Below are 26,865 nucleotides of genomic sequence, written 5' to 3'. Positions count from 1 at the left end.
GATGGGAGCGGCGGTGGAAGCAGGGATTGCATTATCGTTCGATAATCAATGATTATCGACTCATAATCGAAGCCGATTTTAGCGATAATCGCGATTATCATGATAATCGAAGCCAATATCAACGATAATCTGTATTGATTATCGCTACCGGGCTCCACTGATAAATATCTTACCGTTGGTAAGGTATTCCCTGGGTGGAAGAGGACCAGTCGGGTCGATGTTGACTTTTTCTATTTTTATGTGAAAGGTATGTGTAACCATAGGTAGGTGGGTAATAATCTACAATTCCACCGGCTTCAGTTTTTTGGAGCACCTCTTGAGGAGCTCCTAGAAAAAGGTGGAGTGGAGCCAATATTTGGTGGAATGGAGTTGAGCTGACTGATATATTTGGATATTTTTTTCTAGAGTAGAGCTAATTTTGGTAGAGCAGAGCTCTCTCAAACACCCTATATATGTTGCCTCGAATGCATGACTACAAGCATGCATGTTAAAATAAAAATAGTGACCATAGTAGCATCGCATCAACTCTAGAATGAAGTTAATTAACTCTATGTGTATTGTTTAGATGCAAAATTCAAAATTAGGGAGGTATCCATGTCCCATTACTAGGTCTTGTTTAGATGCAAAATTCAAAATTTCAAAACTATTTTGTGTCACATGCATAGAGTATTAAATCTAGACAAAATAAAAAATTAATTGCATAGTTTGCTTGTAAATTACAACGAATCTAATGAGCCTAATTAGGTCATGATTAGACAATAAATTGCTAAAGTAAAGCTACAGTAAACATGTACTAATGATGGACTAATTAGTTTTAATAAATTCGTCTTATAGTTTACAGACGTGTTCTGTAATTAGTTTTGTGATTAGTCTATGTTTAATACTTCAAATGTGCAAAGATTTCATTTTAAAACTTACGGTCCATCTAAACAAGGCCCTAGTACTGAATACCTGTCATTCATTGACTTGATGCGCGACTGTCAATTACTTCTACTATTTATTTGCTTGAAAGCACAACTAGTTGTTCTAATAAATGAATCTTTATTAATTTTTAGGAATATTACATTGAGGTGATACAAAGTCTTGAAAACAATCCTGACAAAGCCTACAAAATAAAACTGACATCTCGACAATATTATCTATTGATAATCAATCCATAAGCTAGACAATCGCGCATGTGTCTCTAGAATTTTCTTGGCAACTTGCATCGTTGGCTTGTGTAGAATAGTCATGAACGGAGGCTATGTATGATCGAAAAGTAACCTACAAAGGAGAAGAGCTATTTTTTTCTAAAGACAATATCATTTATGCATAGCCATATAGTAGTACTAGCATTTCAATTTCTTTCTAATTCTCTATAGTCCAGTCCCGAATATACGTGGCACATTACGAGGCTGAAAATGTCTTGAAGCAGCTTGTATCATAGACCGCAAAATGCTGGCAAAACAGCAGTTGAGAACAGATGGTTATCTCATCTGTGTGATAAAAAGCAACATCTTTGAAAGAATGCCAAAGGGTGCTTAGCCTAGCGGTTAAGACGCTCGAGCAGCACTCCACAGGTCCTGAGTTCGAATCCCCGTGGGAGCGAAATTCAGACTGTGGTTAAAAAAATCCACTCGCCGGTCCCGTGTGCCAAAGCACTGGTTTAGAGCCGGCCCGGTCAGCCTGAGGACCGTGTATGGCCCAGGCAATTTCCATGGGTTACGGTTCCCAGTGTAAGGATGTGGCTGGGGATCGGAGATTTTCTCGGTCGTGGAAGCCGAGGTTTCTTCTTAGCTTAATACCGGTGGGGCGGTCTTTCCCCACCCGGCCGAGTTTTTGACTAGTCCGGTAGGAAATTAAAACAAGGACACCCAAATGGTCAACACTGCCTAGATGCTTCTTCTTAGTTTAATATCGATGGGGCGGTCTTTCCCCACCCGACTGAATTTTTGACTAGTCCAGAATGAAATTAAAACAAGGACACCCAAATGGTCAACACTGCCTAGCTTCTTATATCGCGTGTGTTCATGAAAAATCTTCTAATAACATGTCGTACGTAACTGATTCTTCAAAAACTTCGTAAGAAATTTTTATGTCCTGCACCTTCACCTAATTACATTTTGCAAAATAAAAGTTTCAGGAAAAGGAAATGTACAAACAGAATAGTTCGCTGGGCACACACACACACACACAAAATCAGGTGGTACGATAGAGATTGAGTGTTAAGTCTTTAAGTCATAACGGTACTTCACTATGTGTTCGTGCCGACAGTGTGAAGTTTTTCATCGATTGCACGATTCTTCTTAAAAATACGAACAGTGATGATGACTCATGGGAGTTGCATCGACTTAAAACTGTGGCTTTATTCGTCAACTAGCTGGTTTGGTTTCTAGTGAGTCCAACTAGAGAGGCAACAATGTCTTGGTCCCACGAACTTCATGTCAGGTTTTGTTCCTGTGATGGCATTACCAAACTTTGTTATTGTGCATCAAGGATAGCAATGTTATCCAACTGCAACATTTAAATAAAAATTGATGTGATGTGTCCTAGTTGTCTGACTGGACAACAGCAGCCTTCAAAGTTGCTTGAAAGATTTACTCATTTTCAGAATTAATTACATTGAAACTTGATTCCTAGGATCACCATTGCTTTATCTACGTACAAAAATCATGAAAATCTACAAAAGCGATATTTTTGTCTCTTCTTATTTTAAGTATCTTGAAAATAGAATATTATCAGTCTTTTTCTTAATCACTGGATGGTGATCCAACAGTTTTACCCTCCCTCTAACTAATTACCCATATATAGCTAGCTCACACTCTACGTTCTCCTTTCTTTTTGGCCCCTGTATTTGCACCTTCCTAACCTCGCGACTCCTGCCCTCGTTCAGCTTGGGCCATTTGCCCCACGCCTCTAACGTTAACCCAAGCCCTAAACCCCACCCCTGTGGTTCCCAACCATATTTCCCTTAATGGCTTTCGTCCATCTGACCAACATAATCATCATCTTTCTACCATTGTCTTGTTGCAACTCGCTGCCATTCCTCCATGCTACTTAACCAGAACCTCAATTCAAACTGGGCCAGGTTTCCGCATCTTTTTTTTTAATTTTTTTTTTGATAAAGGATTAACCCGGCCTCTATTATATAGCCAAAACGTTACAAGACTCTAAACCTTAAACGAGAAATTTCACAAAACAAGAGAAAAAGCTACAAAACAAAGCAAGACAGTGATTAGGAGGTTATGAGCCGATAGATCCAAGGAAGGAGAGCAAAATTGACCTAAATTTCAGGAAGTTTATGTTTGCAAAATGATTTTCTTTCCAAGGTGAAAAACCCACTAATCCAAAGCTTCCGCAAACTTGTCATAATAGCCTAGCGCATTCTGAGAAATCCTTTTACTCACCTTCTCTTTTCTAATACTGTGGGTTTTTAAAAGAAACAAAAAAAACAGTACAAACATCACAGCTTGCAGCTGGACACATGGAAATTTCCACACTCTTTCTTTCAAAGGTGGTATGACTAAGGAGCAAGTAAAGCATAAATGGGTGCATGTGAAGGGTAAAATGCCCAACCCAGCACACCACACCATGGTACCCACTGGGACCTGTAGCAAAGTGAGCAACTGGTGGGCAGTGCAGTGCTCCTTTCATTAAAGCATCCATGACCACTAAGGCCTGCAGCTTGGAGATTTCATCACCAAGCAGGGGACGATAGGAGGGAATTGAGAAGCATCTCCTATCCTATCCCTTGACAGCTGGTCAAGAGAAGTGAATAGGCACAGGAACAGCTAGAACACAACCCAGCATCCACATGACCACTAAATAATAATATGCCATGACCCAACATGACCCGTCCCTCACATGCATCTGATCAAGCAAGCAGGCAAGATTGTTGCATGTTCTCTGCCCTCCCCCACTCTTATTATTCAAAAGGGTTGGTTGGATGGATGGGGCAGCAAGGAATGTCAACTTTTTTCCCCTTTTAATTCCCAGCTGAGATTAAAAGATGAAAAAGGCCATAGCCTTGCTTCCTTGCAGAAGTCACCTCCCGATCTGATTTATAACCCTACATGCCTTTATGAAGTAGAGGTATACTGTGTGGTGCTAGCTACTATACTACCCTTCAATAGTTTAGAACCAATGCAAATACAATAATTGGAATTAGTGGCAATGGGTTGGTTAAAAAACTGTCTGAGGTTAATTGGATGCAAACAAATTCCAATAGTCAGATGGGCCCGTGTTGTAACTTGGATTTTACCGTGAAGTTTAGCCCTTGAAGATTAATGTGATCCGGCTCACTCAAGAGCTGATCTTGACTTGTGCACATGCATGTGTAACAGGGCAGCCTTTATGAACTTGTTTGCCAGTACGCTGCACGTACGTTTTCCTCCCATGAATACTGGTTGCAGGTGTTTCAGTACACTTGCTGACTATGCTCATCTCCAAAAGATCCTGCAGGTTGGGGAAAGAACGTACTAATTAACAATCAACGGCTAGATCGCGCTACACTATAGAATTTTTTTTCTCTTTCTTAGACAAAATCTGCAAATTCGATGTAACTGTATGTTCAAAGACCATCAGCACAAAACCATGATGCCCAAGCACAACACAACAGCGATCGATGTGGACCTGTTTGGCCTTCCTAGTGTACAACATCAGTGGTCCATTGAAACAAGCCCGGGTCGCGCATTAATTGTTGAGATACAATGTGCAACAAACTACGACAGCAACCACAAAGGTCCTTTATTATGGCCTTGTTTAGTTCGTGAAAACTTTTAGATTTTGACACTGTAGCACTTTCGTTGTTATTTGAAAATTAATATTCAATTATGGACTAATTAAGCTTAAAAGATTTGTCTCGTGCTAATCAGTTGAACTACATAATTAGTTATTTTTTTAACTACATTTAATGCTTTATGCATGTGTCCAAAAATTCGATGTGATAGATATTGTAGAAAATTATTTGGAAGGCCAATGTTAGGTATGTAGCCAGGATGAAAATATATGCTGCTGCTTCATACGTGGCGAAGCTAGAGCAAATCATAGGGGTGCACTTGCTCTCTGGGCGCATAGAGTTAAGTCATGGAGGGTGAAAATAAAGTGAAAATTTAATCACTGTTTTTCATTTTTTCTAGGGGGAGCACCCCCTAATTAGTACGTAGCTTCGGCCCTTCCTGCTGACGCATTTCGTAAGACATTGCCCACACTGTTCCATCTGTGTCAGTAGGTAGACGCAATTGGACGGGAGGAAGGATCCGGGTGTGTCGGACATGTGAGCACAACGTGGCCACAAAAAGCTTGAAGCTGGCAGCTGATCCTCCCTAGCTTTTGCCCAAAGCAACCGATCCATGGATCCAGCCAGTCTTTTAGTTTTCCTGCCTTTCTTTCGCTTTTCATGAATCCCAATCGCAACATCCATTTAATATATGAACCAGTGCTGCACCAGCGATCTTTTTCGTTGTTGCAGAATTCTCTACCGTTCACTACCGGAGACCACGAGTTCGCCGTGTGCCCGAGGCACACGGCGAAGAACCGTAAGCACACGGCAAAGACTTCGCCGACAGTGGCCGACGGCAAAGCGCCGACGGTAGCTACAGGGACGGCGAAACCCTTGTTTGCCGTGTGTCAAAAGTCGCGCACACGGCGAACCTTTTCGCCGTGTGTATATATAGGCGCACGGCGAAAAAAAGCGAGAAGACGCCGTCCGGGCTAGCTGACGGCGTCGGCGTCTGTTCGCCGTGTGTCTGCACCGTGGACACACGGTGAACTTTCAGACTTCGCCGTGTGTCCTTGGTTCTGGCACACGGCAAATCAGTAAGTTTCTCCGTGTGCCTAGCTTATGACGCACAGCGAATTATGGTCAGTTCGTCGTGTGCACGTTCTAGGCACACGGCGAACTAGGTTTCCAGGGTAGTCACATGGTCACTTTGCCGTGTGCCTAGTCCCTGGCATACGGTAAAGTGACCAAACAGATCCTATTCTTTTTTATTTTTCACGTATAAAGGACCCCATATCACAACATATATATCACAGGCATTACATATCACATATATATCACAACTAGCCGGAAATAACTTCAAACACATCCAGAAGTCCAATGCAAAGTCCAGAAGTTCACAAATACATATCTAGAAGTTCACAAGTCCATAAATATTGAAATAAACAAGTTTATGGCTGTGGTGGGTCGTCGAACGGTGGGGCGCCGCCGAACTGAGGCGGGAACAACTGCTGTGGGAGCGTCGGTGAGATGCCCGGCGACAATTCTGGCGTATTCGATGCCGCCGATAGATTCTGCAAAAAAAGTAAGACAGTAAATTGCAGGTGAGACAAAAACCAAGTTCTCAAGTTATAATAGAGCACTAAAGGATCAGATGTAGGTCCCCTAAATCGTTAAGTGAGTAATGTAAGTCACAATCTCTAAGTCTAAAGTTCTCTAAGTATCTAATACTTCAAAAAAAACTAAAGGGTTTTCAAAATACTCACCGGAGGAGTAGTAGGAGGAGGAGCCATAGGGAATTGCATGGCTGGGATGGGATTACCCATTTGGACAGAAAGACCTCGAATATAGTTGTACATCTGGGCCATCTCGGCCGCCTGCTTCTGCTCGTTCTCTTGTCGTATCCTCCTCTCTTCTGCCAGTGCCGCCTCGTACGCCGCCTGTTGTGCTTGCATTTGGTGCTACAATAGTTCATGATAATGTTATAATGCAAAGCAAATATACGTACAAAATGAATGAACTATGAATAAATAAGAAATAACCTGAAGTTCCTACACTTGGAGCTGCGACGCGGACAGCCGTGGCCGTATGGCCGGGCTATTGGCCGTGCTCCTCGCTCGAATCTGGGAGAGGGTGGGAGTGCTGGCCGTGTCTAAAAGGCCGTCGCCAATGTAGTAGCGCCCATGTTTCTTGCCTCCTCCCACCCTCATAATGACTTCTCCATTAAGGGGCTGGGTCCTCGGATCCCAGTCTGTCCCATGGACCTGTCTTCCCATCTCTGTATACGCCTGGATACGACTGTGGACGGACGGGTTGCTGTACGCCGAGGGCGGGTCGTCAGGGTTGTAGGTGACGTTGGATGTCGCCTTGCCCCATGCAAAGAGCTACATATTTCGAACCGTATCTCTTTCGAACGGGAGACGCCTAGGTTACGTGAAGCACAAACAAGATTATTTAGGTCTTTAAAGCTATCATCTTTTCTCAAGTCATCAATATAGTTATCAAGTTGCATTTCAAGTTGCACTCGCAGGGTATCTGTACTTTCAAGCTACCATGATTAATTGGGCTACCAAATTACCAATCTAGAACATGCACTCGCAGGGTATCTGTACAAGAACACAAGAAGCAAGCTAATTACCTTGCCTTTGCACGCCGCAGCACGACCACGAGGTTCCAGCAGGCGGTGGCAGAGGCAGAATCGCAGTCGCAGACCGCAGCACGCGCTCCCGCCGCAGAGACGTCGCCGGCCGCCGGCTGCCGCCCAGGCGCCCACGGCCCACACCCGCGCGCTCCCGGTCCTGGGCTCGCCGTGCCCCCGGCCGCCACCCGTCCGCGCGGCCGCCACCCGTCCGCGCGGCCGCCGCCTGTCCGCTGCTTCGCCGGCCTCCTGGGCCCGCCGCCTCCTCCTACTGGGCCCGTGGGCGGCGGCGCTGGCCGGCGAGCGAGCCCAGCCGCGGCTCGAGGCACAGGAGGCCGACACAGCCCGGGGCGCGGGCCCTCCGTGCGCGAGCACAGGCGGCGGCGCAGGCACACAGCAGCCGGCCGAGCGCGGCGCGGGCTCAGGCGGCGTGCGGACCGGGCAGCGCAGGGGCGTGGGCGGGGGCTCCCGGGGGCGGCGTGGGCGGGGGTCCGGCGGCGTGCGGACCACGCGGCGCAGGGGCGTGGGTGCGGGTCGAGCAGGTGGGTTTGGCAGCGGCGTGTGCGGGGGCTCCCGAGGGTGGCGTGGGCAGAGCTCCGGCGGCGGCGTGGGCGGGGGTCCGGCGGCGGCGTGGGCGGGGGTCCGGCGGCGGCGGGGCGACGGCGTGGCGCGCGGGGCGAGGTGAAATGCGGGAGTGACTGAGGGAGTAGATGAGGAAGAGGGAGTCCGAAACGGCTAAGTGAGTGGGTGGTTCGCCGTGTGCCAGATCTACGGCGCACGGCGAAGTCAATATTTTGCCGTGTGCCTGATCCAGGGCACACGGCGAAGTAATAAGTTCGCCGTGTGCCAAATTCCAGGCACACGGCGAACACGCCATTTCTATATTTCATGTATGCAAATGAAACTTGTATTCTTTTAAATTTTTCAATGTCATTTTCCAAATTTGTTTTGAAATTGAAAACAAGACCTTAAAGTTCACTAAAGAACATGAATATAATTTTTTCACTCATGTTAAATCATTATTTCATGTACTAATTGTTCAAATTCAATTTATATCAATTAGAGTTGTATAAATGCAGTTAATACGTTAAAATTATCAAACGGATCCAAAAAATGCAAAAAATTAACATGAAGTCATTTATGTTCTCTATTGCCCATATAAAAAGTGTAGAAACCAAATTCAAATTTCAACGTGTTTGCCCTACAACCTTATACCGCGTTTTTCTCCGTTACCCTGATCTTCTTCGGGAAAGTTTGAGTTTATAAGCAGCGTACGTGACAAACACGTGCAGAACTCCCTCAATTTTTTACCATAGATTCTATGTAAGAGAGCATAAGAAATCAACAAATCTCATAATTTTCAGACTTTGTTTGAATTTTATAAAATTTTACAACTATTCGGTTCTACGTTCACGAGAACTTTTTGTGAACACCATTTTCGAAATGACAATGTCAACTACGACATGACCTCTTACTGTGCACTCAGAAACACGAATATCATTTTTCCAAGAATTTTCTTCTATTATTTTATGTACTTGTAGTTCAAAATTGGACTCATCCGAAAAATTCGTTTAACAGACACACAATATTTATATATAGTGAACATTACGACAAAAATACCAAACTTTAATACAGAGTACCAACCAATGTCTCAGAAGTGTAGAAAAAGTTTTGAGTTTGAAAATTCAAAATTTTCAAACTGTTTGCCGTGTGCCTAGAGAAAGCACACGACGAAGTATACTGTTTGCCGTGTGCCAAGGTGTAGCACACGGCGAATTAGCATGTTTGCCGTGTGCCCCTTGCGGCACACGGCAAAGTTGAGCGCCGTCAACCTCCGCCGCCCCTCCGTCCACCTCCGTTCACCAACTCCGCACGTGAGTGGCACGTGCACGAAGTTTGCCGTGTGCTTTGACGGTGGCACACGGCAAAGATTGTAATATGCCGTGTGTTTTATTTTTGCCGTGGGTTCCATGTATTGGCGCACGGCAAATAGGAAATTTTGCCGTATGTGTGGTGTTTGCCGTGTGTTTTATTTTGGGCTCACGGCAAAGTGTATGTTTGCCGTGTGCCCGTATTTTAGCACACAGCAAACTATTTGGCACACGGCATATTACCCGTTTCCGGTAGTGGTTGAGTCAGAAAAGATTTATTCTTGCAGGTATGGTGGTGAAGCTGCGACTATAATCTCATTAATTTGTAGCCTGATCCTAAAACCGCATTCCGACTAGCTTCGATTAATTTATGACTGAATTTCTACCAGATCATGGCCTCATGGGGAGTGCTCAAATTAACAAACGCGGCATCCATCTAATTGGTTGTATAAATTCTGTCAAGTCAAATAATTGTCCCTTAAGATACACTTGCTAGGGGCCCTATATTTTTCTTCTCATCTTCATCTGTCGCTTCTTTGACTTTTGTCTGCTGCAAGGAACAGACACTGGCCAGACTGATTTCCTTTCGCGCACAAAAAATGTCATTTGCAGTAGCAGTTAGAAAAGGAAGCAGGAAAATAAAAGTGGGATGGTTTTGCAAAATTTACACCTGTTTTGGATTGTACAGAAAACCTCTTAATGCAATGTTGGATGGAAGAGATTGAAGAATTTTGTTCAAATTTCAATAACATTTTAGAGGTTAACAAGATCACTATCGAGATACCTACTAACAAGATCACTATCGAGATACTCTTATAGAACATTTTAATTTTTCTAATACATAGCATTTACCTGGCCAATTTACCTGGGCAAACTCTCTATGGGGTCCAACCTATGAGAAACTTGATAGAGTTCTAATGACAACCGAATGAGAATTTAAATATCCGATTGTAATGGTACATGCGTTGGACAGAGAAGTCTCAAATCATACTCCGCTACTATTGGACACTGGTAACCCATCCTATACGGGGCATGCAAAACAATTCAAAATGGAACTTAGTTGGCTAGCTCACAAGGATTTCAGGGAATGGATCACAGAAATTTGGAACAAACTAGTTAGTGGTCAAAACTCAGTGTAATACTGGAATAGAAAATGGAGGGTACTACGAAAACCCTTGCGGGGGTGGGCTTGCCATCATCATGGGGTGTATAAAACACAAAAGGAGAGCCTCCAATCGGCAGTAACAAACTTAGACACCCTATCTGAAACTAGATTGCTCACCAATGGGGAAAGGGAATAGCTTGAAGCTGCTCGTGATGACTTGATAAAACTCCTGTGAGAAGAGAAACTCAGGTACTATCAATGGGAAAAAGCGCCTGATGTTCTCTTTGGGGGACAATAACACTAGGTACTTTCAGATGATTGCTAATGGTAAACATCGAAATAAACATATTTTCTCCCTGTAACATGAACGCGCAAAAATTGAGGGGCAGCATAACCTTAAGGGTTATATCACCCAATTCTATAAAGAATTATTTGGACCTCCAGAGGACAATCATTTTACCCTAAGCAATAGGACGGATAATATTCCTCAAGTCAGTCAGCTACAAAATGAATTCCTCACGGCTCCATTTACTGAAAAGGAGATTCGGGATGCAATTTTTGACATGGAACACAACAAAGCCTCAGCCCAGATGGCTTCCCGGCTGAATTCTATCAGCAGTTTTGGGAAGTGATCAAAGGAGATCTGATGTGCATGTTTCATGATCTACACAAAGGTGACCTTCCCCTCCAGTATAAATTTTGGTGTAATAATGTTATTGCCAAAAACACAAGAATCTAGCAAAATCCAGCAATACAGACAGATTTGCTTACTTAATGTCAGCTTCAAGATCTTTACGGAAGTGGTGACAATCCATATCAAGTCGGTGGCAGACCACTTAATTAGCCCTACACAGATAGCATTTATGCGAGGTCGAAAATTTTTAGAAGGGTTTGTAATCCTACATGAAACAGTACATGAGCTACATCGCAAAAACCAGAGTGGGTAATTATTTAAATAGATTTCAAAAAGGCTTATGACAAAGTGAGATGGAATTTCCTATTGCAAACGCTTCGGTTGAAAGGCTTCTCACCCAAGTGGATTGAGTGGATTAAGTCTTTTATTTCAAGCGGAAGCCTAGCGGTAAACGTGAATGATGAGGTAGGTCCTTTTTTCAAACAAAGAAAGGACTGAAGCAAGTGTTGACGCTCGATAATGACCATTTTCAAGCGTCAATTTAATCAGAAAATCACGAGAGTTTGCATTTCTTACATGCATCTTTATCCAAATAAAGTCAAAAATTAATATAGTTTAGGGTTTAGAGTTTAGGGTAGAAAATATGCAAGATTGGTATTTGAGTTAAAATGCAGGGTGCAAACAAACTTTGATCCAAGGTAAAACACATCGACCAATCAGATCGCAAGAATCAAGCTCACATGGATCAAAGGGCCCACTTTCAAATACAATCGACTTAGACAAGAGCCATTGCATGTGGATTAGGCAAGAGGGCTCACATGACAGTCACCAGGAGAAAGATGGGGGCAGTTGGAGCCACTTTGGGCTCAGCCGACCAGCTCGGTCGGTCGACGGCCCATGGGCTCTACCGACGTTCTTCTCTGACGTGTCACATTCTCATTGGTCCTAGAAGGTGGTTTGGCTAGGCTTGGCTGCAGCTCGGCACCATGCATACCCATGGCTCCCTCCTATAAATATGAGAAGGGGGTGTAAGAATCAAGACACACACCAAGTTGAAAGCTCAAGCTCCTCTCTTGTTTAGCTTTATAGGTTACTGGAGTTCAGGCTGAAAGTAGCCGTCATCGAGTCCCCGAAGTTGCTCAGGAGTTTCGGTATGAGTTTGTCTCTAACTCTCCTTTGTAATTCTCGATCGTTTGTATCATACTTATCTTATAGTTATTCATGTTTGCATGACTTATATCCTGCGGTGTCAGACATATACTTCATGATCAGTTTACATTGTTATGCTATGCTTTGCATGATTAGTCGAATAGCTTTATCATATCAGTGCCCACTTTAGTATTCGTATGTTTGCTCTAGTATGATGTCTGTCCATCCGAAGGGTGAGGGCTTTGCGTGGGATACTAGATTATCGCTTCTTAATGCAGACATGGTGTCTAGGTTAATTAAGTGTTGCTGCATGTTGCCCTTTCCCACAGTTTTTAGAGGTAGCCAGTAGGTGGTGACAGCCCTGTTCGTGCCCTAGTAATCCTCCACGGGGTAGCAGGTCCATAAAGAGTCATATGGTTGGTCAGATTTATTCTGCCAGCTAGTAGCGGTCTCGGTCTCCCGTAGTGCTGGATTTGTTAAAGTAGGAGTTTTCATATGTGTAAAGTATAGAGTACACTGTGAACTATGTGACTAACTTTAGTACATTAAACCCGAGTTGCTAACTTCTTCCTTTCTCCCTACCTTTATTCTGCTTTGAGCCGAGTATGAACTTGTGTGTCATACTACCTTCTTATACTTTTTATCTTACCTCTGTTTATACAATAGAATATCCAATCAAGATTAGTTCATTAACTAGTCTATGCACCATAACTGCCGCCTTACCTGTGGAAATATAAATGACACTCCGGAATACTCCCCGGTAAAATTCTACAGCAGTATTCCGTGCACTTACGTATTCATTCATGGTTTACGAAATACCTGCACCCCCATGGCATCTGCGGGCATTGCTTCCTAGGAACACTAACCTAGTAGTGACACTGAGAGACGTTGTTGGCACCTACCAACGTCACCACAGAATGACCAGCAATGACACCCGCAAACGCCAAGGGGGTGGCATGTATTTCATGAACCACGAATAAATCCGCAAGCGCACGGAATACAACTGCAACATTTTACCCGGGAGTATACCGTGGTGTTATTTATATTTCCGCAGAGAAGGTGGCGAATGGAAGTACATAGGCTAGTTAATGAACTGATCTAGATTGAATATTCTAATGCATAAACAGGGGTAAGATAAATAACTGGTAGGAGGTAGTGTGACACACACACAAACTACCCTCAACAATAAAATAATATATTCTATAGGCAGGGAGAAAGAAAAAAGTTAGAGCTTGAGACAAAGGTGCTAGGCTAGCTATATCTATGCTATCTTATGGTTAGATCAACGGAAGAGTGAACTGGTACAACAGGGAGACCGCCCTATGGCTGATGGGAGAAGCCCGACCAACCATGCGGCTTTATTCACCTCCTACCTTCCAATCCGAACATGGAGAATTACTTGGCACGGTCAGGACTGTCACCACCTGCCGGCTACCTCTACAAACCGTGGGAAAGGGCGACATCCAGCAACACTTAACTAGTCTAGACATCACGTCTATATTAGTAAGCGATACTCTAGCATCCCGCGGGGAGCCCCCACCCTCCTGATGGACAGACATCACACTAGAGCAAACATACGAATACTGGAGCAGTTGTCAGAGTTCTAAAGCTAATATGTTAACCATTGCAAGCACAAGACGATCACACAACGCAAGCACTGTATGATAACGCAACCAGATCACAAAATATAAATTCGATTACTCAGAATATACTTCAAGCAAATATGGGTAACCATAGTCTAATTATATTACCAACGATCGAGAATTACACGAGAGAACTAGAGAAGAACCCATACCAGAACCCCCGAGCAACTCTGGAGACTCGATGACTCATAGACTTCTCCTAAACTCCACTAATTTATAGACTAATGCAAGAGAGCTTCCTTGAGTGGTGAGTGTGGTGTAGTGTATATGTGTGTTCTAATCTCACCCCCTTCCCTCATATGTATAGCAGGGAGACACGGGAGAGACGCAGCCACTCCTCGCAGAACTGATGTTGGGAGCCAATGACACGCTGCCAAGTAGCTGGATTAATGCGGTGGGGTCCATGGGCTGGTCGGCCGACCAGCCTGGTCGGCCGGCCTACCAGCAGAGCCCACCGCCCCCAACTGCAGGGGCTAGGCTTGTCTAGGCCTTTTCTTGTCTGAACACGGAGGTATGGCCCATCCTAAGTCAGTTTGGCTTGGTCTTTGGGCTTCACTTGGTCCATTGGAGCCTGAATCTGCGTTCTGAATTTATCTGTGATTTTATCTCGGACCAAAGTGTGCTTGTAACTTGCATATTAGCTCGAAAATACATCTTGCACTTTTCTAGAGGTAAAGTGAAATTATGGGTTTATTTGATAAATAATGCGTGTAAGAAATACAAACTCTCATAATATTCAGCAGCAGGAGTAGCAGCGGCCAGCTGAGTCAATTGAGTTTCAAGCATTTTTTTGAAACTCACCTGGTTCTTCAGGGCAGTGGAGAAGCCATCTATCTCGACATGGATGGTCTCTAAGGATTTGACGTTAGTGGCCAATTTCTACTGAAGGGACTCGTTGATCTTCGCTTGGCCGTAGACAAGATCCCTCAAGGTAGGTTGGTTAGGATCGAAAGAATTTGAATTTCCGTTACCTCCTTGGTAATATGGGCGTGATTGATTCCACCCTTGACCTCCTTGTGGATGAAACCCATTGTTGTTTCCATTGAGATACATAGCTTCTTCCTTGGTTTCCAAGAAATTATCACCCGAATGTCCAACATTTTCAAAGACCTCGCACGTCATGCGAGCTTCCAAGGCTTGTAGTGTCTGCATTTGAGCCTTGTCTTGGGAATAATCCTCGAACTTCTTGAAGAGGAGATCAATTTTCATAGCAAGCATGTTGGCCTCCTTGACGGAGTGCATTCCTCGTTGACGTGGTTGGAGACGATCATCGCTCCAACCTTGGTTGGATACCACCTTCTCGATTAACGTTGTAGCTTGTTCAATGGTCAGCATGAAGAAAGCTCCACCCGCAGCGGCATCCACATGATCATGGGACGTTTAAGTCAACCCGTTGTAGAAGTTCTAAAGAATGAGCCAATTGTCCATCCCATGGTGCGGACACGCAAGGATGTAATCCTGAAGTGTCTCCCAAGCCTCAGGAATTGACTCATAAGATGCCTGTTGGAAGCTCGAAATCCTCCCGCGAAGAGCATTAGTTTTGCCCGTCATGAAGAACTTCGCGAGGAATTGTCCCATGTGTCCACAACAGTGTTGTTAGCATAGAACCACTGCTTTGCTCTCCCCAGAAGAGAGAACAGAAACAGACAGAGCTAGATTACATCCTGAGATACTCCCTTGATAACAAAAGTACTCCAGAGTTCCAAAAACTGCTGTAGATGAGCACTGGCAACCTCATTGACCTTGCCACAGAAAGAGCTGGCCTGCACCATCGTATTAAGACCTGTCTTGGTCTCGAAATTCTCTCCCCCAGTGTTAACCTTAGGTCCGATGGGAACATGGTTAGCAAAAGGAGAAGAGTAATCACGGAGTGTCTTCTACACCATAGCTTGAGAAGCTGATGGTGCTTGAACGACTAGTTCGGCTGCCGAGAGTGAGGTCAGAGGAGGTAGGACACGAGGATGAACTCTTCTCAAAAGTAACTCTGGATTAGGCTTGAAATTTTGCGGCAAGTCGAAACCAGTTGTACACTACCCTGTTTTCATATCAAAAAAAGACAGAAAATAAAGTCAAGTTAGCCTGTTTAGCAAGTGAATACCAATTTTGATTTTGTTCATAACTTTTGGTTATGTAACTTCAATCTACACCTTCCCCGACGGCGCCAAAAATACTTGTTGGTGCCTACCAACGTCACCACTGAATGACCAGCGATGACGCCCCCAGACACCAAGGGGTGGAAGGTATTTCATGAACCACAAATAAATCCGCAAGCACACGAAGTATCGCTACAGTATTTTACCCGGGAGTATACCATGATGTCATTTATATTTCCACAGGGAAGGCGGCGAATGGAAGTACATATGCTAGTTAATGAACTGATCTAGATTGGATATTCAAATGCATAAACAGGGGTAAGATAAATAGCTGGTAGGAGGTACTGTGACACACACACAAACTATCCTCAACAATAAAAGAATGTATTCTATAGGCAGGGAGAAAAACAGAAGTTAGAGCTGTCATTTATATTTCCGCAGGGAAGGCGGCAATGGAAGTACATGGGCTAGTTAATGAACTGATCTAGATTGGATATTCAAATACATAAACAGGGGTAAGATAAATAGCTGGTAGGAGGTAGTGTGACACACACACAAACTACCCTCACCAATAAAAGAATGTATTCTATAGGCAGGGAGAAAGACAGAAGTTAGAGCTCGAGTCAAAAGTGCTAGGCTAGCTATATCTAGGCTATCTTATGGTTAGATCAATAGAAGATTAAACTGGTACAATAGTGAGACCGCCCTATGGCTGACAGGAGAAGCCCGACCAACCATGCAGCTTTATGCACCTCCTATCTCCCAATATGAACGTAAAGGATTACTAAGCACGAACAGGGCTGTCACCACCTATCGGCTACCCCTACAAACTGTTGGAAATGGCAATATCCAGCAACACTTAACTAGTCTAGACACCACGTCTACATTAGCAAGCGATACTCTAGCATCCCACGTGGAGCCCCCACCCTCTAGATGGACAGACATAACACTAGAGCAAACATACGAATACTGGAGTAGTTGCCAGAATTCTAAAGCTATTATGTTAACCATCACAAGCACAGGGCGATTACATAACTCAAGCATCGTATGATAATGCAACCAGATCACGAAATATAAATCCAATAATTCAGAATATACTTCTAGCAGATATGGATAACCATAGTCTAATTTTATTATAAATGACTCAGAATTCCACGAGAGAACCGGAGAAGAACCCATACCAGAAATCTCGAGCAACTCTGGGGACTCGATGACTCCTAGGCTTCTCCTAAACTCCACTAACCTATAGACTAATGCAAGAGAGCTTCCTTGAGAGGTGAGTGTGGTGTGGTGTGTGTGTTCTAATCTCACCCCCTCCCCTCATATTTATAGCAAAAGCCATGGGCGAGACACAACCATTCCTCGCAGACCGACGTTGGGAGCTAATGACATGCTGCCACGTAGCTGGATTAAGACAGTGGGGCCCATGGGCTGGTCGGCCGACCTGCCAGCAGCGCACACCGCCCCCAACTGCCGGGGATGGGCTTGGTCTTTGGGCTTAACATGGTCCATTTGAACCTGAATCTGCGCTCTGAATTTATCTGTGATTTTATCTCGGAATAAAGTGTGCTTGTAACCTGCATATTAGCTTGAAAACACATCTTGCAATTTTCTAGAGGTAAAGTGTGATTAGGGGTTTATTTGATAAATAATGTGTGTAATACATGCAAACTCTCTTTATTTTCTGATCAAGTTGACACCTAGAATTGGTCGTTAGTGAGCGTCAATAGTAATTCTGCCGGGTGATGGAATTCCAACTGACGCTATAGTGGTGGCTTCGGCCAAGCAATCATCCAGCCGAATTAATGGAACAACGCCACATCATAAAACTTTATATAGCTCAACTCCTAATGCAAATGTGCCACCACATGGGGCGGCAAGTTCGTTGTGACATGTTTTTACACCGTCGGACTTTGCTCAACCTAATACTACACCGGTCGCAAATTGGCCTAACGCCGATGATTTTGGATCAGGTAGCATTAAAGAGGAGGTGATTAAGATATTTCGGCAAACTTTTGGTATAGAACCTAAAGTCAAATGCCGAATTTATCAAAGATCATATCTTGAAAATTACAATTATGTTGTATATCCTCAAGGGTTTAAAATTCCTAAATTAGTTAAATTCACTGGTAATGATAGTAGAAATATGTTGGAGCATTAGGTCAATTTATTATACAATGATGTGAAGCTAGAACTAATGATATTTACAAATTGAGGTTATTTCCTTTATCTCTATTGGATGATGCATTTACTTGGTTTACTTGGTTGCCACTCAATTCAGTTTACACTTGGGCTGATTTAGAGCAAAAATTTCATGATTACTTCTTTACCGGTGAAACTGAATTAAAATTGTCACATCTTACATCGGTTAGACAGAAATTGCATGAGGGTGTTTCTGAATATATTAGACGATTTAGAGACACTAGAAACCGATGCTATAGTTTGACAATTTCTAATAGAGATTTAGCTGATCTAGCTTTTTCTGGTTTACTTGATTTTCATAAAAAAAAGCTAGATGAACAAGAATTTCTAGATGTCAATCAAGTCTTACAAAAAGCTCTGGCTAATGAAACACGAGCTAAAGAAGCTAGAAATTCACAAAAGTCCAATGAAAAACCTAATCGTCCTGTTTATGTGCTGGGATGCGATTCAAACTGTTCGGACGATGAAGGTAAAGATGTTTATGCTGTTGAGAATTGGGTATCAAAATATTCCATTTTTGTGAGAATTAAAAATTCATAAGTAATTCATTTTAAATATAAAAAATTCAAATTGGGTATCAATTTTTTTCTAAAAATGTAAACTAATCTATTGGCATGATACTTTTTAGTTATTCAGATTCATTTTTTATTTTCATAATATTTAGTTGCTTGCAGTTGTGTCTATTTTTTAAAATAACCAATATTTCAAATAGAAAAAGAAAAAGAAAGAAAGGAGTTGCATATTTTTCATCTTGGAATGAACCTTACATGTTCAGCTGACCGCGCCTCTTAGCAGCCGGCAAATTCCTTATATGTCAGCTCCTACAAACTTGACATGAGCTATAAAAAAGAGAGATTTTTTTCTTCACAAGTACTATCTTTGCTGTAACTATGTTCTTACTTCCAAAAAACTGGAATTCTTCTTGTGCTATCAGCAAAAAATTGGAATTCCAGCAAAGTACTCCCCTATAAATGATGGCTAAAATTGGACAACAATCGGGGGACAACAAGGGCTCTCTAAAATCCACTAAGCGATGTGAGCGCACCAAAATTCAAAAGCTCAAAGCAGAAAGAGAGACTGCCCACCAGACATTCAGGTATTTTACTGGCAACTAACATTCGGTTGTTTCCAGTCAACAGAACACATAAAAACTGACACAAGGAAATTCGGGTGTTTCATAAGCATACAACACCCGATTTTGTATCCATCAGATTTAGATGAAAAATTCTGACATTAGTAAACTGCATAAACCGACAAAAAAAGATGTGCATATGGACAGCTTTAATCAGTCAAACAAAAGCAAAAAGTATCCAATTCAATACAAAATTCCAGATGTACACAAAAACTGCAGATTTCAAATTTACACAGTACATATTCAACACAAATATATGTGCACAGACTGCAAATTTTATAGGTGACATATCAAACTTCTTGAACATCACAGAATATAGATGTGCATATATGCGAATAGCAGAAGTGATCTTTTTTTGTTAGACTCTGACACTCATATTAAGTCATTGAATAAGAATTACAAACACCATCTGGCGGATCAAAAAAGCAAATATGCTGGCCAATTGAGCTGAAAAGCGAGCTCCTCACTAGCACGTGGGCGTCGTGGTTTGCTTCTCTTCTGTCATGAACAAACTCCATCTCCTGGAAAGCCAGTGCATCTTCTTTGATCTCCTTGGTGATCTGGTTGTATGGTCCCAGCGTGGTTTGTGCAATACTTATCACAGCATTTGTGCAGTCACTCGCCAACCTGGCCCAGCGCAGCACTTAAGTCATTTGCAAGTGCTAGTCCTTCTCTAAATGCCAACACTTCCCATGGTCTCCGGATCAGTGATTCCTGGTGTTGCCACAGCCGATGCTCCCAGGAAAACACCGGCCTCATCCCTAGCTACTGCTGCAGCCGAGGCCAGCCTTGAGCTTTTCAATAATGCCGCGTCAACATTGATCTTGGCTACACCATGTGGAGGGGGAATCCACCGCGGTGAGCTAGTTGCTGCCCGTTTCACATTCTCCGGGCGAGCTTCTGACAGGGCTAGATCAGCCATGTATCTCTCCACAAAGCTGCGCGTTGAAAATGGGCTTTGAAAGACCTTTTCATAGATCACCTTGCGTTTCGCATGCCAGGTTGCCCACATTGTTACCACCATCCTCATGAGTTCCTCCCTCGGCAATGAGGAGATAACTTCAGCTAGCCATGCCCATGGGTTCTGATCCTGATTCCTGAATATTGCAAATGTGTTCCACCACCCCTTTGACAGCACCCAGACGCATTTAGCCATATTAGACTCCAATAGAGAATGCTTCCACGAATCTTGTGCGCCACAAATCAGACATGCTGCCTATTGTGTCATGCCGGCGATCGAGAACATCTCCGGTTGGTATGGACTATCTTGATAGTCTCCAGAGGAACATTCTGATCTTCGAAGGAACTTTCAACTGCCATATAGCTGACCATTCCTTCTCATTCGCACGCAAGTCTGACATCCCCAGTTTCTCTTCCAGCCATGCTGTACAATTTTCCTTCTTCTGGACAAGCATCCAGTATGCCAATCATACGGAGAACACACCCGTTCTCTCATAATGCCAGGCCCAAAAGTCTCTGTCACCTGGTGGTCAATGGGATGGAACTGATTACCTCTGCATCCATTGGATAGAAAAAGGCTTGTAGCTTCTGTTGATCCCACGATAGAGTAAGTGGGTAAATCAACTCGTGAACCCACTGTAGTGCATTTGGGCACGAGGTGCTGAAGCCGGGGCTGGTCGTCTCGTGGTAACCAGTTCATACTCCTTATGTTTGTTGTCTCACCCCTCCCAATCCTGCGGATTATCCCTTGTGTTAGCACTTAGTAGATCCTCCCCTTCTATGATTGCACGCCGTACATGTGATGGTCCTGTGCCCAGTCTGCTTCCAGGAAATCCACACACGGGTCCTACACAGCTTTGAATATCCTCGCGCTCAGGGAGGTGGGCTCATTCAGAATCCTGCTTGCCGGGCTAGCAAGGCTTGGTTGAACAGCTCGATATCTCTGAAGCGAGTCCTCCCAATGCCACTGCTTGGGCTTGACCATCTCCTCCCAAGCAACCCCCCACCAGAAGCCTCTGCTAGTCGCGTCGATATGCTCACATAATCCTCTCGGCAACTTGAAACATGACATAGAGTATTGCTTGCGTGACTGCCTTGATCAGTACTTCTATCCCCCCTGCCAACAGGCAGTTCTCCATCCTGAGATCCTGAGATCCCTCCTGGATATATGCTGAGTAGCCTTGTAGTAGGGTATCATCTGTAAAAAAAGGGGGAAGGGATATAAATTTGTGGGATGAAAATATGTGCTGATGATACAAAGAAAAAAGACTGGCATTGACTTGCAGTGTACAAAAACAAAAAGACAGGAATTGATACATGGTCATAAAAAATAGACACTACTTTGTTTCACATTATGCCCAGACCAACCACATGAGCTGTAGATCTGATTAGTAAAAAGTAGTTGTAAATGAAAGAATGACAGTTTGATTTGCGTATTAGGGCTATGTAGGCTACAATGTAGAAATTCAGAACTCTAAAAATATTGGCAGTACTGTGATCCCGACCAAATTGAACATATTTGCTAAATGACAGCGATCTTAGATGCAGATTATGCAAATTTGAACTGTCTAATCAACGATTAGCAACTGTAAATTCTGCTATTGTATAGGAAAACAGAACTCTAGAAAGAATGGCGGTCTGTGATCCCAGGAAAATTAACATTAGCTAAATGACAGCCATCATACATGCATATTAAAATTAATTATTAGCAACTATAATTAAGGATAAAGGAATCACTAGTATCAGAATGACTAGTAATAACATAACATGTAACTGAGATTGGACCATACAAAAGGATGGCTAGTATCAGAATTCTAGTATCAGGATATGAATGTCCTACTGCAAAGAGAGGAAGCAGATATGCATTCAATGAGTAGCCTACTGCAAATGATGATGTAATAACGTAATGGAAGATGAGTGGTGCAGTAAATGCTGAGGTGAGTGAAAAAAATTACATGTAATGGCACTAAGCTATCTAAAAAACAGATATTGAGATAATTATCTACAGCTGATTATGCAGGCGTAAACATATACCCTGGGGGGCATGAATGAAAATGATACTGAATGGCTAAAGAATTGCAGATTCAAGGTTGGAAAAGAGGAAACAATATATAAAGATATAGTTTGCATTGGGCAAGGGGCAGATATCAGAAACTTATCTTTTCATGGATGACGATGCATCTGAACAGGAGGAAGTAACTCGCAGCTTGATCTCATCAGGGACAGGGAGACATGAAATTGATATAAAAAAAAAGACTGCTTAGTAAAGTGATTTGAGCAAAAAGGTAATATTGTGAAACAAACGAACTATTAATAACTTGTGTAAGTAAATAAAGACAGATGCACAGAGCACCATAAACTCCTGAGCAAGCGCAGAACCTACCTAGCTGAACAGTAACTATGCACGAACTCTATGAATATGTGTAGGAAAAGTAAGCAGATAGCTGACCTTACTGAAGATTGAGGTAGACGCGATGGGAGTCCGGACGGCCGGCAATCAGGCCGCCCAGACAAAGAAAGGGCACACCGGCCCCAAAGATGGTGTCCAATTGCCACAGATGTAAAAGCAGTGCCCTTGCATTGGCCCCGGCGTGGCCATCACCCCTCTTCGGATAGCCATGCCGCAGTAGCAGTAGCAGTAGCAGTAGCAGTCTGCGGCAACAGCGCCACTGAAGCACGAGCTAAAGCTACGATTCACTGGAGGCTGCTGCGGCTGCGGCTGTGGCTGCGGCTCTGGCTCTGACTGAGGTGGTGGCGCCAGAGAGCCGGTGATAGAGATGGTCGCCCCTCGCCGCATCAGCTCTGCGAGGAGGTACGCCGTGTTGCGGGCATCGTCGAGGCCGCAGTGTAGGCGGCCGTTCCACTGCAGACCCGCCTCTGCGACTGCCTCCTGAAGGTTGCGCCGCCCAGCGCCGAACACTTCTTCGAAGGGGATCCTGAGGTTGACCCACTGGTTGAAGTAGGACGGCTTGGTGAGGCACTTGAAGCTGCATTCAAACTCAAGCATTGTGCGGCAGTCCCAATCACCCCAAGTGACGACGGCCAGGCGGTCCTTGGCGGCGCCCGCCTCCTTCAGCCACGCGTCGTGCATCGCCAGCGCCTGCTCAAGGTCCACGCCGCCGTCGACCTGGTCTTGCCGGATTCCCGTCAGCTCGGAACAGAATTCGGTGAGGCGCGGGTGGTGCCGAGGCCTCACGTATGTGCGGAACGATGAGACGAGGCCTCCAGTGGCGGCGTCGACGAGGACCGCAGGAAACTCGATAATTTCCTGCGGGTAGATTCTTGAATCTCGCTCGCAGGTGGCCTCGAAGTCGATGACTACGAAGTAATCGAACTCCATGGCGCCGCGCGCCGCCGGACCTGTCGGCCGAGACGCTGTAGCGGATGAGTGGTGGTGCTTTCCTTGCGCCGCAGTGGTTGGGGGAGCAAGGCTCTGCCGCTGAGCCATGGCGCCGCGCGCCGCCGGATTTGCTGGGCGGAACGCAGCTGTGGTGGAGGGGAGGCAGCGCATCCCTTGCGCTGCAGTAGTTGAGCGAGGCAGGCTGTGCTGCTGCTGCAACGCCATGGCTCCGCGCGCCGCCGGATCTGCAGATCGGAAAGCTGCGGCGGCGGAGGGGCGGAGCATTGCTTGCGATGAAATTGCTGTGGTTGCGCGACGAAATTGCGGTGGTTGGTTCGCGTGAGATTTGTTTTGGCGTGAGATTTGATCGGAGCCAGACGCGGTAGGGTTTTAGATGTAGCGGCGGCGGAAGGATGTCGGTGGCGTACGGACGACGCAGTGGATTTTTTCTCCGACCAGAATTCAGATGGAAACAACGGATAAGGCGGGCCCACCGGTGGTGACAGCTTGGCTCGGTTGACTAGATGAACCCACACCCACGCTACCTAAGGAAATTTTTTTCTAAAATAATACTCCGTATATTTTTTGCGGAATATCGAGAGAATAAGTGCTCAGATCGCGAAATTACTAATCCAGGCAACCTATCTACGAATACAAATATATTTGGTTTGGGAAGAGATCATAAAAATTGTAAATTTAATAGCAAGATAATATATTTTCATTAAAAGATTTATTAGATAATCAAAAACAAAGAATCTTAAGTACTATTCAAAATTTAGAAGAATTGCGTAGAGACTCGAAAAAACTCGAATTCGATTACAGAAAGTAAGCAAATGGAATATATAATATTCGACCAACCGTCCTACCAAGAAAGACGAATATTAATTCAAATATTATTTCTCAGATATCTAGGTACTATTCCGAATATCCGATCAGATATCGGATTCGGCTATAATATGACCAATATCCGGCGCATATCGGATATCTAGTCGGATAATCTGGATAGTCAATTTGAAAACTATTCTATAGATGTATTATTCCAAATATATACATTAATAAAATCTGATTTAATCTTTAAAAATTTATTACTAAATCATTTCAAATCAGAGAAATATAAAATTATTATCAAAGTTTTTCTAAAAATATAATCTATCTCTTTGTACTATATTGGAGATGAATCTTATTTATTTCTAGTTCGAGAATTAAACTTGAACTCTGGTAATAATTCAACAATAAAAAATAAATCTATTCCATCTTTTTTTAAAGAATTAATATGGTATTATAGTTCTGAGCTCTAGCAATAATTTGACTACTTCAACATATGAATGTAATAATTTAGAATGTCAATATCGTATAATTGAGTGCTCAAAATGGTATGTGATCTTTTGTTAATTTGGTTAATCAAGCATGATTTTAGTTTGAATCTGGCCACCTTGAACAGATGAATTTATTCGTGTGCTTGTGAAGTATCATCAATGTGATAAATTATAATGTCGTGAATGAGCGTCTCCAATCTAAGCTATATTGCAAGTTAGAATGTCATTTAGTCGAATCTCTCTCATCTACGTAGTAAGTTAGAAATCTCATGCAATTTTTTGTTTATTTGTTTTGTTAAGCATAATCTAGTTAAATTTTGGACTCGTAGGGTGTTCGGATGTTACAACACATGTGATATGAGTAAACATTGCCTTTACTCCATATCCGAAGAGTATTTGTATCCGATATTAACTACATCTGGTTCGCATCGAATTCGATACACATCTATTTGGATTCCTAACCAAAGCCATCCGCATTTGTATATGTATCCGAGACTATATGTGGTTTAATCCAAGTCCCAAGAAAATATGAAAACAAATACATTATCAACAATATTTATTCCTATCCGATCCATTTACAATATCAATGCATAAGAATAACATGGATTTAAAGAGTAGTATTTTTTGCATCTTATGACAAATTTGCCAGCTAAAAGACAAGTAGGGCCCTTTTGGATCCATCAGCTATGATTGGTTAGGTTGAAGGAGCTAATTGGATATTCCCTCCGTCTCAAATTATTAGTTATTTTGGCTTTTATAGATATATAGTTTTTGTTATGCATCTAGATATATATCATGTCAAAAATGCATAGCAAAATTAATATATCTAGAAAAGTCAAAACGACTAATAATTTGGGACGGAGACAGTAATTTTCATTTAGCTTGTTAGAAGAGATTTAGCTGCACATTAGCTGATTCTGTTTGAATCGACCATAGCTAAAATTAGCTAACTACAGATTAGCTGGTGGATCCAACATGTTCGGTTTGGTAGGGCTCCGGCTGTGGCTCTTTTAGTGGAGCAACTTCTATGGTGAAGCTAAACTATTTTGAAAATTGTTTGCCAAAACGACTAATAACTTGGGACGGAGGGAGTAATTGTTATTTAGCTTGTTAGAAGAGATTTAGCTGCGCATTAACTAATTCCGTTTGAATCCACCATGCATAGTTAAAGTTAGCTAACTACCAATTAGCTTGTGGATCCAAATAGTCGCTATTTGGTAGGGCTCCGGTCTTGGTTTTTTTGACGGAGCTGAAATTGTTTTGAAAATTATTTGGCAAAACCACTTTTCTTGTTTTTTTAAATGCATATGAGGTGTAACGTTCTGTATGTCCAAAAATAGACCGCTTTACATTAAATTATAATTTGAGTTCAATTATCAATAACTATGATTTAATCAATGGACCTGTTCGCTTTTGATTTTTTTTTTCGAGCGCCGGAGCCAGCCGAGCAGGGTTCAGCTCGTCACGCGCCCATAGCGGCCACCTCGCGCGCTAATGGTCGGCCATCTCGTGTGGCCACCGCCGCGTGCTCCCACAAACGTCTGAGGGAATTTTAGTTGGATTGGTTTCAAAAATTCTAATCTATATATACTATATAAAGATCGGAAACTTTTGAATACTGCTCACCGTTCCTCCTAATCCCGACCGACGACGGCGCTTGCCGGAAGAGCGCAGCCACCGCCACCATCACGATGCGGGACCGGAGCAAGAATCGGAAGCCGGGGCGGGGGCAGACGGCTCCGCGGCCACGCCGGGACGCCGGACGCCTACTACCTAGCAGAGGGGGATGAATGATTGCAGACCCAGGAGGCAAAGCTCGTCTCAGCGGAGGGGCTGATAAATCTGATGCGCCTAGCACCCTGGCCAGCGAAGCTGCTGCTCGCCTTCGCACGTCTCGCATAGGCTTCCGCAACCGCCACGGGCCCGCGACCAACTCCAGTTGGAGTTGCTGCTCCCCTCAGCGCTGCCATGCTGGTGGCCGGAGCTGCTACTCACCTACATGGATTCTGCATTGCGGACGGGGAGGCGCGGTTCTGATGCTTGCCTCCCTCGGTAGTGCAGATTTAATCGATTTGATTGGAGC

The 26,865-nt window shown here is 43.7% G+C and overlaps 1 protein-coding gene across 1 annotated transcript; it reads right to left on the bottom strand.

The window, feature by feature from the left end:
• Nucleotides 1–19,332: 19,332 nt before the first annotated feature.
• Nucleotides 19,333–23,906, bottom strand: LOC120672583 (ERI1 exoribonuclease 2-like). Its single transcript, XM_039953079.1, has 2 exons — nt 22,576–23,906; nt 19,333–22,358 (listed from the first exon to the last, which is right to left on the bottom strand). The coding sequence occupies exon 1, from the start codon at nt 23,749–23,751 to the stop codon at nt 22,624–22,626; it is 1,128 nt and encodes a 375-aa protein (XP_039809013.1). The 5' UTR covers nt 23,752–23,906; the 3' UTR covers nt 19,333–22,358; nt 22,576–22,623.
• Nucleotides 23,907–26,865: the final 2,959 nt, after the last annotated feature.

Source organism: Panicum virgatum, chromosome 2K (assembly GCF_016808335.1).
Source record: "Panicum virgatum strain AP13 chromosome 2K, P.virgatum_v5, whole genome shotgun sequence".
NCBI classification, from domain to species: Eukaryota; Viridiplantae; Streptophyta; class Magnoliopsida; order Poales; family Poaceae; genus Panicum; species Panicum virgatum.
The sequence above is the reverse complement of the archived record's forward strand: the minus strand, read 5'-3'. Positions and strand labels throughout refer to the sequence as shown.

What these genes read in the sequence shown, in the direction of transcription:
- LOC120672583 (XM_039953079.1), bottom strand. Translation starts at nt 23,751, where the DNA reads ATGCTCCGCCCCTCCGCCGCCGCAGCTTTCCGATCTGCAGATCCGGCG.